This window comes from Rhineura floridana, chromosome 3 (genome assembly GCF_030035675.1).
Source record: "Rhineura floridana isolate rRhiFlo1 chromosome 3, rRhiFlo1.hap2, whole genome shotgun sequence".
NCBI classification, from domain to species: Eukaryota; Metazoa; Chordata; class Lepidosauria; order Squamata; family Rhineuridae; genus Rhineura; species Rhineura floridana.
This window is the reverse complement of record NC_084482.1, coordinates 148,950,674-148,969,341: the sequence shown is the minus strand read 5'-3', so window position 1 is coordinate 148,969,341 and position 18,668 is coordinate 148,950,674. Positions and strand designations below refer to the sequence as shown.

At 42.1% G+C, this 18,668-nt stretch overlaps 1 protein-coding gene across 1 annotated transcript in view; it reads left to right on the top strand.

The window, feature by feature from the left end:
* Positions 1 to 18,668, top strand: part of DNAH12 (dynein axonemal heavy chain 12) — a 292,017-nt gene that overhangs the window by 175,902 nt on the left and 97,447 nt on the right. The window contains exons 39-45 of the mRNA XM_061618291.1: positions 244 to 410; positions 1,178 to 1,433; positions 2,085 to 2,384; positions 4,833 to 5,011; positions 5,480 to 5,672; positions 11,926 to 12,087; positions 13,099 to 13,293. Coding sequence (XP_061474275.1) covers positions 244 to 410; positions 1,178 to 1,433; positions 2,085 to 2,384; positions 4,833 to 5,011; positions 5,480 to 5,672; positions 11,926 to 12,087; positions 13,099 to 13,293 — 1,452 coding nt within the window. The remainder of the gene's footprint in view (positions 1 to 243; positions 411 to 1,177; positions 1,434 to 2,084; positions 2,385 to 4,832; positions 5,012 to 5,479; positions 5,673 to 11,925; positions 12,088 to 13,098; positions 13,294 to 18,668) is intronic.

The window sequence follows — 18,668 nt, the reverse complement described above, 5'->3', positions numbered from 1 at the left end:
CTCTTTCCAGTAGCCCCCACAAGATTCCTCTGAGGGTTGGGAACCTTGCTGAATAGGGTGAGCTAAGGCATGTGTGGAAAAGGGTATCTGAAAATCGGACAACTTCTGCAAGTAGGAGGGGGTGAAGAAGTAATGGCTTCCTCCAGTGCAATTATGCATACTTTTCTCTAGAACAAACTATAAATGTTACTTTGGATGAACTAATTTAATCATTAGGAAATATGTTCTCCTTTTGTATTTTAGAACATCATCATGGCCAGGCTCGACAAAAGAAGGAAAGGAATATTTGGCCCACCTATGGGGAAAAAATGTATAATATTTGTGGATGATCTGAACATGCCTGCATTGGAACAATATGGAGCACAGCCTCCTATTGAACTTTTGAGACAGTTTTTCGACCATGGAATCTGGTAACTATTCAGACTAAGTTAAAGATTATAATAAATAGGTAGATGATTTAATCCTATTAAAGTAAAGGTGTCCCCGCACTTTAGTGCGAGTCGTTTCCTACTCTTAGGGTGACATCTTGCGACATTTACTAGGCAGACTGTATATATGAGGTGGGATTGCCAGTTCCTTTCCTGGCCGTTCTTTACCCCCCAGCGTATGCCGGGTACTCATTTTACCGACCACGGATGGATGGAAGGCTGAGTGGACCTCGACCCCTTTTACCGGAGTTTCAACTTCCTCTTTCCATTGGAATCGAACTCCAGCCATGAGCAGAGCACCACGGAGGGTCATTTAATCCTATTAGACATGTTTAATTCTGAAGTTGATTTTTTAAAGTAATTTTTTTTATGTATACTGTTAAAATAAAAGTTACTTTTTCAATTGGCTTGTATGCTATACCTTATTAAAGCTGAGTTTGTGAATATGGGACAGAACATAATATATAAGTTCCTCCAGGCTACGATATTCAAAGTGCCCATCTCAAATTTCCTTCTTCAACAAAGTTTTATTCTTCTGTTAAGTAGCAAATCCTAAGCTAGAATTATACATAAAAGAAAGTAAAGAGCTAGGCCTTGACTCCTTATGGAATCCCAATTTAATATGAGCTGCCTGTTCATATAATTATCTCTGCAAACTAAGAACCTGTGGTATTGTAATTAAGAGATTTCCAAGTGCAGAAGTTCTGTTCCATTTATAATTGTCTATCATACTTAAATTTGTTTTGAAGGTATGACCTAAAAGACACAAATAAGATTGTACTAGTTGATATACAGTTGATGGCTGCCATGGGTCCCCCAGGTGGTGGAAGGAATCCGGTCACACCTCGTTTTCTGAGACACTTCAACATTTGCACCATTAATACCTTTAGTGATGAAACAATGGTGCGGATTTTCTCTACTGTTGTGTCTTTCTATCTCAGAACAAATGAATTTCTCCCAGAATATTTCACAGTTGGAAACCAAATTGTCAGTGGCACTATGGAGGTAAGATACCAATATCTTCACTGCATTTCTATTTGTTCTACTTGTACAGAAAAGAGGTACAGAGGGTCTCAGAAGTACATCACTTCTAGGAGACATGCAGCATATTACTTCTGGCAGACATGCAGCTGATTTTTCTAAGAGGGGCACACAAGAAGGCTTCTGAAATGAAGAATCTGTTAAAAAGCTCTTTTTCTTGCCTTGGGTTATGATGGCTGCCTGCCTTTACTGTTCAATCTACATTACTTTACAGATTCTTCATCTATTAGATATAGCCACTGAGGTTCCAGTACTGATGCTTTGCCAACTTTCTGACATCACTCGTATAGCACTTTAAGGTGTGTCAGCATAGCAAATATTTTAGGAATTGGATGCTGTTATTCAGCATTCAGTCTTCTATGGTGCTTCCCTTTCATTGTAGCTCAGTGTGTGTGTGATTTCAGGGCCACTGGGAACATGATCCCAAGTACAGTGCAACAACAGTGCATTTTCTCTTTCACATTCTACATTCACATTTTAAGGGAAATATCCTGCGTGTGCTAAACTAAGAGTGCAGGAAACACCAGGAAACACCTGTGAGCCCTGAGTGTACAAAGTGGTTAAATAAAAACCTTAATTTGAATGCTTTTCTTAATTTTTGTTTCAATCTTCAAGGTATATAAGAAGGCCATGGACAATCTATTGCCGACACCAGCCAAATCCCATTATACGTTCAATCTGCGTGATTTTTCACGAGTTATCCTAGGCTGCTTGCTCATTAAGAAAGATTTAGTTGTAAACAAACATACAATGGTGCGTCTTTTTGTACATGAAGTATTTAGAGTATTTTATGACCGCCTTGTGGATGACACTGATAGAGCTTGGCTGTACAAACTAATGAAGGATATTGTGAAAGAACATTTCAAAGAAGCATTTGATTCAGTATTTGCACATCTGAGACAAGGAAATGCACCTGTAAGTATCTACACCATTCATTAAAAATTAATGGCTACTAGCCGTGATGGCAGTGCTCTGCCACCCTAGTCAGAGGCAGCATGCTTCTGAAAACCAGTTGCCGGAAGCCTCAGGAGGGGAGAGTGTTCTTGCACTCGGGTCCTGCTTGCGGGCTTCCCCCAGGCACCTGGTTGGCCACTGTGAGAACAGGATGCTGGACTAGATGGGCCACTGGCCTGATCCAGCAGGCTCTTCTTATGTTCTTATGTTCTTATGTTATCACTCTCTTTTTCTCATCCATATTCATGCCTATTTCTGCTGAACTATCTTTGCTGGAAACAAAGCAAAGCCACACAATCTTGTATTGTTCTGTAGTACATAATAAACAATCTTATGGTCTGTTGGGGTTTAGGTAAAAAAATATTTATTGTGCCCACACATACTTAAGTTACTGTGTGGAAGGGGAAAGGAGGCACACTGTTCCATTCTTCTAAAGCAACTTGAATGATGAACCTGAGTGGCTAGAAGCATGTCATTGAAAGGGAGAGGCTGGGTGACCTTCCTATGACTGTGTTTTTGTAAACAGGTTGGCATCGTGCAAAGTAAACACACTGGCAGATGTAATCTAGTGCTCCTGTTGGTGCATTTGTATTGTGCTGATTTCCCTCCGCCCTACCTTTCCCCCTCTCCTTCCCAGGAAGCAACAGCAATCCAGCTCCTGGAAAGCTAGCGTAGCAACTCTGCCCCACCTGTCAAGTTGCTGCTTTCTCCAGTGAGCACCAGGACATGCCCAAGTGGGTATTGTCTTCCTCTCCTGTGGCATCTCACTCTTCTATGAGGATTCAGTATGATCCACACTTGCTTAGCTTTGGCAGTGCTTCAGTATGTTCTCCTGAAGCTCTATCCCTCTGAAGAATACCAGAACAAATTACATAACATAAATGTGCAGGATTACTTCAAGCAGGGCTATTATCTACTACCCAAAATTTACAAACCATGCAGTCCTGGGTGTTCCATCATTGTCGACATGAACACTATCACCGTAGGAAAGACACACTTGCAATATGGACAGGCATATCCAATACATTGGAGGATATAGTTAAAACAGTTAGTGTAGCATTGGAAGTCAGAGTGGCTCATAAAAAAGAAATTACAAAGTTAGATGAAGCAAACTGAGAACTCCAACTAAGAATGAAGGAACTTGAAAACAGAAGTAGACACACAAGGCTAGGGTGAAAGGGCTTACAGTGTTAGTGGGGGGAACAAACATGATTGCTTTTTTTTAATAGAGTGGTTCTCAGAACTGTGTTTGGCGTTGCAGATTGAAACAAAAGACACTGAAACAGTGCACAGGGCATTATGTGCTAAACAGCCTAACAGGATTCAGTTCAGGGACATGATAATGAGGTTTGTATGGAGCAGCACAAAATATGCTATCTTGGCCACTGTGAGAACAGGATGCTGGACTAGATGGGCCACTGGCCTGATCCAGCAGGCTCTTCTTATGTTCTTATGAACAAAACACATCAATGTGGACAAATGCTGCATGGAGGAGACAAGACCTGAGCACAGAAACTCTGAAAAAGAGACAATATCTACCTACTTTAGAGAATACTAGGGAAGAAGGGGATCTCCTATCATTGGGAATATTGCTGTAGAATAACAGTCTAAGTAAAAGATATATACAAAAGACAAAGGACAAACATGAGGGAAGGAATGTCAGAAGGGTTATAGAAGGCAAGATTGGATCCTAAAGACCATAATATAGAGTGAAAGAGGGAAGAAAGGAGTTAAGACAGCAGGATGAGATGGGTGAAGAGTTTCTCATAATACAATGGAGGGAAGGGTAAAGAATTGGGGTGTAGAAATATCCAAGTAGATATACATGTGTGTGTGTGTACATACATATACATACGTATACATAAAATTATATATATATTATAATAGAAGTTTTGGAGGGCACAAATATATAACCATATTTATTTGAGACCACATGTATGATACATCTGATATTTATATTATAAGAACATCACAGCTGGCTTGCCTGCGCCCATGCAGCTAGACACAAAACATCAACAACTGAAACAAAGATATATGAGTTACCCATATGGAAAGTGGAATTACAGCTGATGTGAATATGCAGTGTGCTTACTTTGTATATATTTAAACTTTACAAATGTACCTCGTACAGTTCATGGTCACGTGGCCTCATTGGTTACAATTTTGTGTTTGTGTGTGTACATCTGCCAATTAAGGATAGCACTTCTTTCATCTGATGAAGTGGTTTTTAGTCCATAAAACCTTATGCCACAATAAATCTGTCTAATAAGTAAAAGGTGCCACAAGACTCTTTGTTATCACTAGGCTTTTATTACTCTCCTTAAAATAGGTTATCTTGCTCTTCTTTGGGCCTGCTTATCTATACAGTATACTTTTAAAAGACTATATGCTATTATTTTCTACCAATAGGTAACTGAAGAAGATATGAGAAATCTGTTGTTTGGAGACTACATGAATCCTGATCTTGAAGGAGATGAAAGACTTTATTTTGAAATTCCAAGTGTACAAATGTTCAGTGATGTTGTGGATCTGTGTTTGGATGAATATAACCAAACTCATAAAACAAGAATGAACTTAGTAGTTTTTAGGTGCATAAACCCTTTAAATTATTTATGTCAATAGCTATTTAGGTGATACTCTATTTTAGAGCTTGTATAGATTCTGTTTTGAACAATGACATTTGTGTTGTTTTTGAGGATGCTTCCACACAGAAGCCCATTCATGCTGATGCAGGCAACAGCTTAACCAACTGAAAGTTCTCAGTTATGGCATAAGAAAGGTGGGAAGAGGGAGGAGGAAGTTTTTATTGGACATTCTCAGTCTAATTTAAAGCAGGCCAAATTACATCTCCCTATTTTTATTTTTAATTTTTTAAAAAAACAAATACAGAATGGAAATTGGAGTTATGTCCTAGAAGAGATTGGACATGATAGCAGCAACTGTTTTTATGATTGGGAAGTATGGATGTGGCAAATCAAACAAAAGAAAATGCAAAATCTGAAAGCATTAGACTTGTGATTTTAGTTTTAATAATGGTGCATATATTTTGAGGATAGGTATGTCCTGGAACATTTGTCTCGCATATGCCGTGTACTCAAGCAGTCGGGAGGTAATGCCTTACTTGTTGGCATGGGAGGAAGTGGACGTCAGTCCTTGACTCGTTTGGCTACATCCATGGCAAAAATGAATATTTTTCAACCAGAGATCTCTAAGAGCTATGGGATGAATGAGTGGAGAGAAGATCTAAAGGTAAAAATTTACATAGATTGGCTTTAGACTGGGATCAGTTAATTTTATATTTCTAAATGCTATCTTATTTATTGGTTTTAGAACTATACCTTTATAAGTTGGGAACCTGAAAGGACTTGCAGGAGGGTGAGCCTCCCTTTCTATCACAAGTTATTTTTTACTAGGAGAGAAGAATTGATGGTGGGAGCACAACGGGAGTGGACTCCAATCTGAGCAGTACAGGGGAGTTTAAATCACCCTTCCCCATGTTGTATCACCAGTCCAGAACCTGAATGCTATAACAGGGGGCAGGGGGAGTTAATGACTGGAGCCACCTGCTCAACCAGCTCCTATCCTGAACAATACAGTGAAGGGAAAATTTTATGGATTAAATTTAAAGCCAGCTAGTTAAAAGTCAGTCGGAACATGACTTGCTTGCAGGGAGTAAAGTGGTGAAACCTCCCCATAACTCTTCTTCTGGCCAGAAACCAGGGCTAGGCTGTCTTTCCCCTCAAAAGACAATTGACTCTTTCAGCAGCAAGGAGGCGGAAGCAACTCTTGGTCCAGCATACTATACTATTCACCTTAAGCTTGAGCACTATAGATTGGTTGTGGGAAGTTTCAAGACTGGCTAGCCTTCAGCTGGAACAGTTCAGTGAGAACGAAGAGTCTACTCCCTCTGTCTGGGAAAGGTTGCTTGTCTCCAATGCATGTAAGATGATCTCAGATGGAAGTTGAGCTCCACCTTGTGGTTGAAAGCAGAATAGCACTGTTTGATTTTTCAGTCTTGCATCTTCCCTTGGACTCAGTAAAACAGTTTTATCCTGCCTTCACCATGATAAAACATGCAACCACTGCTGCCACCACCATTTTCCACCTCATTCTCATCAGCTAAGTTGAATTTGAAGCAGCAAACTGAAATGGTGGCTAGTAGCACCGGTCTTGTTCTGTCAGGCTTGAGAGTGTTTTGGTGACTTTAGTGCCTATGGACTTGGAGAACACTTTGGGCTCCTTTCCCCCAGCGTTAAAATCCTTTGAAACTGGGTTTCAGGGACCGCAGCAGCAGCAGCAACCCCTTGAGGTTCTCTCTAATGAGTGAGTCAGCCATCATGGAGGAGGTGGGGGTGGAGAAGGAGGTTGTGACTTGGTGAGAACTTCCAAGGCAACGCATTCAGCAAGGAACTTACAACACAGATACTTAAGGGATGAGGAACAATTGTCTGGGGAAGAAGGGGATTCTTCCACAAGAGACTTGGCAGCTGCTTTCTCTACCTGCTCCTCTCCTCAGGTTTTTACAGGGTTTAGCAGCCCCCCCACTACTCAACTGGGTCATCACCTTCCTAGTGAATAAGTTGCCCAAACACAGCATGCAATGCTACCATCTAACTCCACTATGCAGGAACAAGCAGCATGCAATACCATTCAGTCCTGCTGTGCAGGCATCTCCACCTCCTGTGCAGACTGCTCAGCATCCTGTGTAGTTGAATTTCTCTGAAGACATGTTGAGGCAGTTACAGGAATTTTTGCTTGTGGGCCTCTCTAGAACTTTGGCTGCTTCCGTACTTCCACAGCCCCAGCCTGGCACACCTCTGCACCATGCCACCTTGACAGTTACAGTCTCAGTCTAGTGCCATACCACCCATGCAGCACTCTCAGGTTGCCAACCAGCCTTTGGTTCGACACACTCTGATAGCCCAATTGTATTCTTCCCTGGATCCCCATGTGGTGGCCGGGGAAGGGCTTCTGCTACTAGGTCTGGGGGAGACAGGAAGAATCTTTCAGATAGGGATTGAGATCTTGAGCAGGACCTCATTGTCCTAGATGAAGAAGAATGGAGTGGAGACTTGGAGACAGAAGAAGTCACTTTAAAATGTGTATTTCAGAACCCCACTATCTACCATGGAGACACTGGATCTTAATGCTTCTGAAGTTAACCCTGTTCCAGCCTCATATAGAGTGGCAGAGGTTTGCCCAGTCCCACAACCTAAGTCCAGAATGGTCAAGCTACCAGCCATGATTCCACAGATCATTAGGTCTGAATTTGAGGTGCCTTTAAAATGCAAGAAATCTGTGCCTACTGCTAGCAAGCACTACATATTGGAGCAGTCACTAATGGCTCATTTAAAGGTTTCTCTCATTGATGTCCCCATTACAGGATTAATAAATCATTCCCTTAATTCTAAGGATGTGGATGCTCAGTTTAAGGATGTGTTGAAGCAGAAATTGGATTTAGGGCAAAGGCAATTTCATGATGCAAGCACCCTCTGTATTCTAGCAGCACCTCTGCCTGTTGCTTCCCAGAGCCTTGCTCTAATGGTTAGAAGATCTGTTTGATGGTTCTCACAATGATCCTGCATGGGCTCACAAATCTCTCTTGAAGATTTCATGGGTGGTGGCCTTTATGGCTGACACTACTATGCATGCTTCAGTTTACAAGTTGAGCTTTGGCAGCAAGTGTTTTGGGAAGACTCTGGCTGCATCATTGGGAGGCAGATGCCACTGCTCCCATAAATTTGGCCACTGAGCCATATGTGAGGTCCAAGCTGTGTTAGTGGAGTCCAAAGACAAGACAAAGACTCTGCTCTCATCAAGGAAGGAGGAGGACAAGCAGTTTGGTCAGAGGTCATACAATCTCTATGTTTAAACTAGTCCTTTCATTTCTCCAGATCCTCTGGGTGAGGAAGAGATGTTTGGTCCTATCACCCCCACCCCCGGGCCAGATAGCACATCAACCCAAGGGCCCAACAGCAATACTTAGGCAAGTTCTCCTCGTGAACACAGTCCTGGAGGGCCAAGTATCAGTTCTGACTATTACCTTCCCTCTGTTGGAGGCCGTCTGAAGTGATTTCCAGACAGATGGCACTTAGTCACCACAGACAATTGGTCCTTCAGATGCTCAGACAGGGACTTCACTTGGAGTTACTATTGCTTACACCTCACAGGTTCACCTCTTTGCCTTTCCCTTCCAACCCAGAGAAGAGGGCCAGAGTTTAGGAGGCCATCCAGCATCTTCTGGACATTGCAGCAATAGAACCGCTTCCCCCAGGGGAGCAGTTTTGGGGTATCTATTCCATTTTCTTCAGAGTGACCAAAAAGGATGGACCATTCTAGCAGTCCTAGACCTGAAAAATCTCAACAATTATATAAGGTACCACAAATTGTCTTCAGTCAAGGTGACCCTCTGGCAGGGGGACTACCTGTCATCCATTGACCTCAAGGAAGTGTATTTGCATGTCCAAGTTTTTCAGGGCCATTGGAGGTACTTCAGATTTGCATTGGACAGGCATCACTTCCAGTACAGGACTATGCCTTTTGGTCTGGCATCAGCACCCAGGGTGTTCACAAAAATTGTGGTTAGCCTAGTGGCTGAACTCAGACTGAAGGGGATGCACATCTACCCTTATCTGGATGACCTTTTGATTCGATCCTCATCCCTCCCCAAAGCATGGGAGGACCTTCAAGTGATGTTGGCATGTACCAAAGACCACAGCTTCCTTTTCAATAAGAAGAGTCAACTTTGTCCATCCCACAGTATCCTGCACTTAGGAGCCCTGATAGAAATGCTGTTGGGGATCATAGTTCCAAATTGAGTGTCCAAGATTCAGCTGGTGATCCGGTCCATCATGATATCTTCTGTGGTAGACCTCATGAAGTTCTCAGTGTCATGATTTCAGTGATCCAAGTGACACCTTGGGTGAAGCGCTGCAGTTGTCCTCTTCAGTGGGCCTTGTTGCCCTTCCAGCATAGCATTGCCAGCAAGAGTCATCTCAAGGTGTTTGTCCCATGCGGTTCATCAATCTCTTCTTTGGTGGCTTCATGCTTCCAGTCTTTGGAAGGGAGTTCCTATCACAGATCCTCCCCAGACAGCAATACCATCAGATGCCAGCCTCACCAGATGGGGGGGACTGTGTGCGAGGGCTTCATGGTTTAGGGTGTATGGTCACCAGAAGAAACGCAAATTCCTATCAGTCTAATGAAATTACGTGCAATCTGCCTGGCACTTTGCTACATGCAGACCCTTAGCTTTGGTGTTGGTGAGGACTGACAATGTCACTGCGATGGCACACTTGAATCAGCAGGGAGGCACAAGATCAAGGCAGCTGCAGCAGGAGACCTCAGTTCTATTTCTGTGGGCAGAGGTTTATCTGGACTCCCTAGTGGCAGAGTACCTATGGGATGAAGACAACATCCAGGCTAAGTGGTTGAGTCAGGAACAAGTGCACCATGGAGAATGGTGCCTGCACTCCTGGCTGTTCAAAGAATTCACTACCATCTTCAGAAGAGTTCACACGGATCTATTCACCTCAGAGGGGAACGATCAGATAAAAAGGTTCTTTTCATGGTACAACATTCCCATGGCATAAGCAATAGATGCTGTCAATTCTCCTTGGCCTTCAGGGATGTTGTATGCCTTTCCTCCCATTTCTCTCTTGCCCAGGGTTCTGTGAAAGGTTTGGGAGGAGACAGCCAAGGTTCTGTTGGTGATCCCTGTGTGATCACAGAAGCCATGGCTTTCCAAGATCATCAATTTAGCAGTGTCTCCACTGTGGCCCATTCCCCTTCGAGAGGACCTGCTATCGCCAGGGCACCTATACTACCCGGACACTCTAAAACGATAGGCTTTGGCCCTATTCTCTTGAAGTCTCTATACAAGTCTCTGGGTCCCATAACCTCCTTCAGCTTTTTCTTCAGGAACCCACCATATTAGTGCCACCAACTCATCATCACTTCCTGACAGAATCTGCACAAGGTGTTGACTGCTATTCAAAAGCCACCATTTGAGCCACTGAGTACACTCTGGCTTCATCTTCTGTCATTCAAAATGCTGTTTCTTGTTGCAATTGCAACAGCTAAAGAGTGTCAGAGCTTAACACTCTATATGTGGATAAAAACTTATGTCCGTTCCATAGGGACATTGTGCTAACTCATTTTTCTGTCCAAAGGTTATTTCTACTTTTCACTGTCAACAGGAACTTATTTTACCTGCTTTCAGTTGGTCCAATGGAAAAAGCTTGGCATTTCCTGGATGTGCACAGAGCACTGAAAGTTTATATATGTAGAACTGAATTGTTCTGTCAGATGGACACTCTCATTGTCTCCTTTTACCCATCTTTCTTGGGTAAATGGGTCTCTATCTCTACTTTGTCCAGGCTGCTTAAGGCCTGCATTTCCCTGAATCTCCAGCCCCTGGCTAGGATTATAGTGCATTCCAAAATGACAGCAGCCACTTTGACTGCGTTCTCTCTCAGTGCACCTCTTCATGAGGTTGGCAGGGCAGCCACCTGGGCTAGCACGAATACATTTATCCGACATTACAAGATAGATACATATGCCTCGGCTGAGGCAGTGTTTGGGAGGAGAATGTTACAGCATATTGTCCTGACCCTGTAGGCAGTCCTCATTAGCTGTATTTTCCACCCCATTGGGTCAGCTTGTATGCCCCACCTAAGATCATCTTATATGCATGGGAGAAGGGACCTTTGGTCTTACAGTGAAACAGCCTACTACATGTATGTAAAGATGATCTCAGGACCTCTCCTTAGTTTTTACTAGACTGCCTCACCTCTGTTCTGCTCTTGCAGGCAGTAATTTTTCCACTGTTATTGGTTTGACACACTCCTTGTTTGTGAACTGATGGCAGAGAGTGAGTTGGCAGATATGTTTTTCAGTTTCTGTCACTGTTCAGGACTGTTTTTTGTATTTCTGTATTATCAAACATTGGCTTATTATGAAAGAACAAGCTTTCTCTGGTAGGATACAGTTGAAATACAAATATTTGTTTGAGCAGTGTTATGCTTTTGCGTACAAGTTTGGGGGGAATAAAGACACCGTTTGCAGCAATATAAAAATGCTAGCAGAACGGGGGGAGAGAGCAGCTGGAAGTTGCTCTTCAGCCTTCAGGAAACAAAATGAACAAAGGGAGGAAGAGGGAGTGGTGGGGGGAGGGGAATGATTGACACACCCACCTAAAAGCAACTGAGCACAGCATCTGCAAGCACTAGAGATATAGAGTGGAGACGCCTTTTCCTTCCCTTTTCATATTATCAGAGGATTGGATTAGTACGGATTTACAGGGGGGAAACTGTGTGATAGCTTCTGTTTGCCAATAATGTCATTTAAACCATGTGAATTAAAAGGGGATGTGAGTAGCACTAAACATACACTAAACCACCATGTAGATGAGCCCTAATATACAAGGCTACATGTTGAGTGACCAGGATGCAAATGTTTTTAAATTCTTTGAGTGAACTTTTGTTATTGTTGTTGCTTTTAGAGTCTTTTAAGGAGTGCAGGCGTGAAGGGCTTGAAAACTGTATTTCTAATCACGGACACACAAATTAAAGAAGAAAGTTTTTTGGAAGATGTTGATAGTGTGCTTAATACTGGAGAAGTCCCCAACCTTTTTGCTGCTGATGAAAAACAAGAAGTTATGGAGGTATCATTATAAGAAATTAATATTTCTCTTAAAATATGTTACAATTAAAATTTTAAAATTCCACAAACATATATAGCTAGCACACAAGCCAGTTAAAGTTAAGCACTATTAAATTTCTATTGAATTTAAATAGGAAAGTGAAGCACATGCTTACATCCCTGGCATTTAAACCTATGGATTGTTAACATGCTTAACTTTGGCTGTCCCTAGTAAATACAGTCCCACAGTAAATATCAGGATTGGTGTAAAATAAACATTATTTTAAAATATGTAAACTTCTAAGAATTCAGTTCAAATTATTTTTATTTCCATGTCTCAACTTCTTTCAACATTGTAAAAAATGGAACTATGACACTTAAAATGTGCATGAAATGAAGATTCCTATTCAGATTTTATATTTGATGTTATAGTTCTCTGTGGTCTGGAACCAATAAGAATATAAGAGTCTGCTGTGGGGAAATAGGTGATCCTATATCCAGTAGCCATGCAGAGGAGCCTCCATCCTAGAGATCCATATGCATAGCAGTAGATTGCAGGTGTATTGACTCTGCCCCTACCCCATCATCTTTTCTTGAAGAGCAGTACATGAATAGCTTTGCCTGTCCAGCTGGTTATTTTGTTGGTAGCAAAGGAAGGGATATTGTGCACGGATGTATGGGTTGCAGTGCATTTTTTCACAATGAAATGAGTTATCTTTTTCTCTGTCTAGATGTTCTGCTTTTCTTATTACTATGCTGCTGTTAAAGATTAAACATTAAAGATTTCAGATTCTTATGTTCATAATGAGGTCATTGCATTTGATTAGGAGGTAACTGTTATTAACTTGTTTACTTGGTATAGCTTTCTTATATATTAGATCTTAACAATGATTGTCGATATCTAGCTCTCAACTAGAAATATAAATTAATTTTTGATATCCTGTATATATTATACTGTTTATTAGTTTGATTTTTTTCCAGCACCACATTTTAGAATTGAAGTAATTTATTAAGATCCATTATTATCCTTTAGGGTGTTCGTGCAGTAGCCCAGGCAGGCAGTAAACATGAGGAGCTTGGTCCCTTGGCCTTATTTGCTTTCTTCGTGAACCGCTGCAAAGACAATTTGCATGTTGTGGTAGCTTTCAGTCCAATTGGAGATGCTTTTCGCAACCGACTGAGACAGTTCCCCTCTCTCATCAATTGCTGTACTATTGATTGGTTCCAGGTTTGTAAAAGTATTTTGTCACTGAGAAAATATGCACATACATACAGTGACTGATACCAGTATGATTTGTTCTGGATTAGTTGGGTAGAATGTTGATTCAGTTCAGATTTAAAGGTGAATCTACCCAATTTGCACTTTCCAAAACAATATGAGAATCATAGCACAGCCATCCTCAAAATTTTAATTTTTCTGAATTTTGAGTGCAGTTCTCCAGGCAAGTCATGTATATAAAAATGCATATACTGGGGTAAAGCATCCATAAAAATGCATATATTAATGAAAATAACATATCAAAATGCATTATTTTAGGGGAAATTGAATTGCAAATGTTGCAGATGATATTATTGTTATCATCATCATCATCTATGGATGGTATTCAACTAAAACATCCCAAGAATTTCCACTTGTGCAATGGGACTTTCCCATCCACTCCTCCTCCATGTGTACCCCACCACATCCTCCTCAAATCTGTTCTGTAGGGTGGGAGAACCCCTAGAACAGATTTAGGGGGCATGCTGGGAGAGAAAAGGTGGGGGAAGTCCCATTATACAAGTGGAAATGCTTGAGCTGCCAGGATCATGACTTTGAACTACATTAGATACAAGCCTATTTGTTTACAGTTAATTTTATCCCACCATTCGGGATAAAATTCTTCAAAGGCAGTTTATGTTTGGCATCACAATAAATTAATCAAATCACAATAACAAGCTATAATAGTTTACCAGGATCCATCCCACAGGAGAATTGGTGGTAGATGGCCTAGAAGGGAGGGCACAGCCCAGCTGGAGCAGGCAATGATATCTTGAGAGCCCTGCTGGATCAGACCATAGGCCCATGTCTTTTTCCATGGCTCCCTTTCTCTCTTGAGAAACGGGCAGTAGGTGATGAATAGCCTGGGGGGGGGGAGCAGAAAGTGAGTCCAGCTGAAGCAGGCCTGAAGTCTTTGTTCCCTGTCAAATTCTCTCTCTCTCTCTCTCTCTCTCACACACACACCTATTGAGAGAGAAATGAAGTGAAAAATAAACGATAAAGGAGAAAAGACAGAACAGTGACTAGAAAAAGGCACAATTAAAATCAGATCTTTGTTAATGGGACACATGGTTTTGTGTGAGAAATCCAGACAGTGGAGTGCAACTATTGACAGTTCAAGGGAGATATGGGCCATTTCTCCAGTGGGCACCAGGACACCCCCAAGTGGGGTATTGTGTTCCTTGCTAGTGCTTGAGGCAGGAAAGAGTTAACACTCCAAAACAACCGTTAATGCGGCCCCTCCCACGGAGTGCTAGTTTGTTTTCCTGCCTCGCTTGAGCAGTACTGATTTTCGCCTTGCTCTTCAGTCTGCCCGAGTTATATCTTTATCTTTTTCTCTATTTATGTTATTTATTAGCAGTTAATGTTCACTTAACTCTTCTCTCAGTGTTGTATATAGGTGTTAGTCCTAAGATTAATTGGTACAATGTTTCTCCTCAGAAATGAATTTCTCTGTGATTTTTTCCAATTAATGCATTCCCTTAGTGATATTTCCCTCACTTAATGGTTTTCCGGGTAGATTTTCCTCATTAATGAATTTCTCTGTGATTTTTTATTTATGCATTCTGTTAATATTTCCCTCATTTAATGAATTTCCGGGGAGGTTTTCCTCAGTAATAAATTTCTCTGTGGATTTTTCTGTTAATGATATTTCCCTATGTTAATGAATTTCGGGGTGATTTCCCCTCGTTTCATGATTTGAACAGTAGCTTTCTTCCCATTATAAATTGGTCTTTCCTGCTGAAAGCGAAATGCCTAAGGAGCAAAAAAGTGTTCCAAACGAACGGTTGCAGCGCTTGGTGTGGTAGCACCTACAGCTTGCTTGCATGAACCAGCAGTTAAAAAGACGAGCCATTGCAGCGCTCTCAAAGCGGTCACCATTTTAATCAAACAGCCTCACAGGCACCGCGTGGCCCAATTACTCTTGCGGTAGCACAGAGAACGGCCGTTAATCAACATGCACCTCTTTCCCCTGTAAGCGATGAGGTATCAGAGCAATCAGGGTGGAAAAATTTAAAAGCACTTAACGATACTGCATACCCTGTAGCTGGTGCGGTAGCACTGCAATCGGGACGTAAAAGTATGGAAGCAGTTAAAGGTGCAGAAAAGCCTGTCAGCACTGCGGTGGCAGAGCAATCAGGACGCAAGCATATGACTAAAACAAAACATACAGTTAGCCATACTGCAGAGCAATCAGGAAGGGTTGCTGCTGAGGGAGCCACAGAATATAAGAAAAATGCTTCCTTACAAACCAGAAGGGCGCTGTATCTAGGACAGCAATCACAGCAGTTGAGTACAGTAAATGCTGAATTTCCCTCACAGCAGGAGGAGATTCCAGATCCTTCAGTTCTTTTTTGCTCAGATTCTGAGGAAAATGATGAGGAATTTACAGGTTTTAATATTCATCACCCTGAGGTTCCACAGAGCACTGGGGCTATAGAGCCTGTAAGTGATATTGCGCCTAATGGGCACAGTCATAAACAGCAGCACAGAGTTTTGCGTGACAGAACTAATCATAACCAGCATCAATTCAACTCCACACAGATGACCTCTCTTGCCACCTCGTGTTCAGATCAGGAACTTCAACAGGTGAAGTCTTTTCATTTAGGAGCTGCAGAATTAAATTATATTAGAAAGGCTCTCATGGGTGATATATCAGCAGAACTAGCTGCTTTTCACCAATCTTTTCAAGTGGTTCCTGTACAGGCACAACAGCGCAGTCATGAACCAGGACAAAGTCACTGGCAACACACTATACGTGTGCAGTGTGCAGTGATCATATGAATCAGGCAGGTTTCCCTGAAGTTGAGCAACAGCAGCTCCACACTGACCTTGCAAATGGATCACCAGATCCACATGATGTGGCCAGGGGTAGAGCACAGGGCTTATTAGCTGACAGACCAGACAGATCAAAGTTTGCTAGGCAACAGTTTATGCATGATGATTCAGTGCTTGATTTCGAAGACGAATCAGATGAATGGAGTGATACTTCACAACCGGAAGAGCACCACTCCAATACGTTGTTTCATAGCACTTACTATATGCCTGTGCTATCCAAGGCTATGGCGGCTTTAGATTTGAATGATGTTGTTACAGAACAGGCACCTTCTACCTCCAGAGGCGCATCTGGGCGAGATTCAAGAACCAGCACCTTACGACAATACGACAAAAATTAAAAATACGGATTAAAAGATTAAAATGGTTAAGAAAATTAAAATGCCTGGGAGCATAAAAAGGTCTTTACCTGGCGCCGAAAAGATAAAAGTGTAGGCGCCAGGCGTACCTCTTCGGGGAGGCTGTTCCACAACTCAGGGGCCACCACAGAAAAGGCCCTAGATCTAGTAACCACCCTCCGGGCTTCCCGATGGGTTGGTACCCGGAGGAGGGCCTTAGATTCTGAACGAAGTGAACGGGTAGGTTCGTATCGAGAGAGGCGTTCCACAAGGTATTGAGGTTCCACGCCGTGTAAGGCTTTATCTTTTCGGCGCCAGGTAAAGACCTTTTTATGCTCCCAGGCATTTTAATTTTCTTAACCATTTTAATCTTTTAATCCGTATTTTTAATTTTTGTCGTATTGTGTTTTTGTAGTGTTTTTGTTGTTTGTTTGTATATGTTTTTATGATTTTTATTATGATATATTGTATTTTATCTTGTTTGTTCACCGCCCTGAGAGCTATTCTGCTAAGGGCGGTATATAAATTGAAATAATAAATAAATAAATAAATCTGTCCTTCTGGAACCAAAGTCTACCAATAAGGTCATTAAGGTACCATCACTGCTCAGACAAATAGTGGAATCTGAATGGCACTCACCAGTTCAGTCTACCAAGTCACTGACGTATGCTAAGAAACTATACTTATTGGACCCAGAGTTTATGGAGCAGCTGAAAACTCCAGACATTGATTCTCCAATTTCTGCCTTAGTTTCTAGAAACTTCCTTTTAAGAGAAGGGGATGCTCAATTGAAAGATCTTACAGAATGAAAGTTAGATATGGCACTTAAAAAGGTCCATGAAGCGTCAGCCTTGTCGGTACGTGCATCTATAGCAGCATCTGTGTTTTCAAGGGCTGCATTATTATGGTTAGATGAAGCTTTGGAAAATCCAGATCAAGACCAAGACAGACTTAGGAAAACAATTTTGAAGGTATCAAGGACACAGGCTTTCATTGCAGATGCAACAATGGATGCTACTCAATTCGCAGCTAGAGCCATGGCTGCTGAAGTTGTAGCTAGGTGTATTTTGTGGCTTCGTCATTGGGAGACGGACGTTTCTTCTCGCATGGTGTTGGCGACAGAACCATATGCAGGCAAGAAATTATTTGGTGAAAATGTGCTCAGTGAAGTCCTAGTTGAAACAAGAGACAAGAAGAAGGCAGTGCCAGTAACAAGTAAAAGACGAGATGACAGGTGACCTTTTTGCCGTTTTCAGCCATACCAGTCCTTTCGTCCATCTAGGTTTGGAGGCAGGGGGCGAGATTTCCATGTTAACAGACAAGTTTGGAGTCATCCAAGATTCCAAGTGCGCAACCAACAACAATCAGCAGCGCGAAATACATTCTCAGCTACCCACAGAGGTGGAAGACAACAAAGACAATTCTGACTTATTGCAGATACCAGTGGGAGGCCGCTTGATGAAATTTGCACACATTTGGCAGATGACAACATCAGACCACTGGGTAAAGAATGCTCTACAGTATGGGTATCAGATAGAGTTTCAGGCTACGCCTCCAAACAGATTTCTCCCGTCACCTGTGTCGGCACATCCCGAGAAGCGCAGGCTACTACAACAGGCAATACAACATCTGTTGCAGATAGCAGCCATAGAACCGGTTCAGCAGCACCAGAAATTTCAAGGGGTTTATTCTGTTCTCTTTCTTGTGCCCAAAAAAGGAAACAATTGGAGGGCGGCACTCGATCTAAAATTTCTAAACAGATTTGTCAGATACCGGAAATTTCGCATGGAAACATTGGTGTCCATAAAAGAAGCTATTCAGCCTCGAGACTTCCTAGCTTCCATAGATCTAACCGAAGCATATTTACATGTGCCAATCCATCTGCAGCACTCCAAGTTCCTCCGCTTCGTTTACAACAATCACCACTATCAGTACAGGGCAATGCCCTTTGGCTTGGCGTCAGCGCCGAGGGTCTTCACAAAAATTATGGTGACGTCGCGCTTCTCCGTCAACATGGGTTGAAACTTTACCCATATTTAGACGACATTCTGATTCGTTCACACACAGCACAGTCAGCTTATCAAGACATTCACACCATACTAGCAGTTCTCCATGATCACAGATTCTTAGTCAACATCCCCAAGAGTCATTTGTTCCCTCAACAATGTTTAC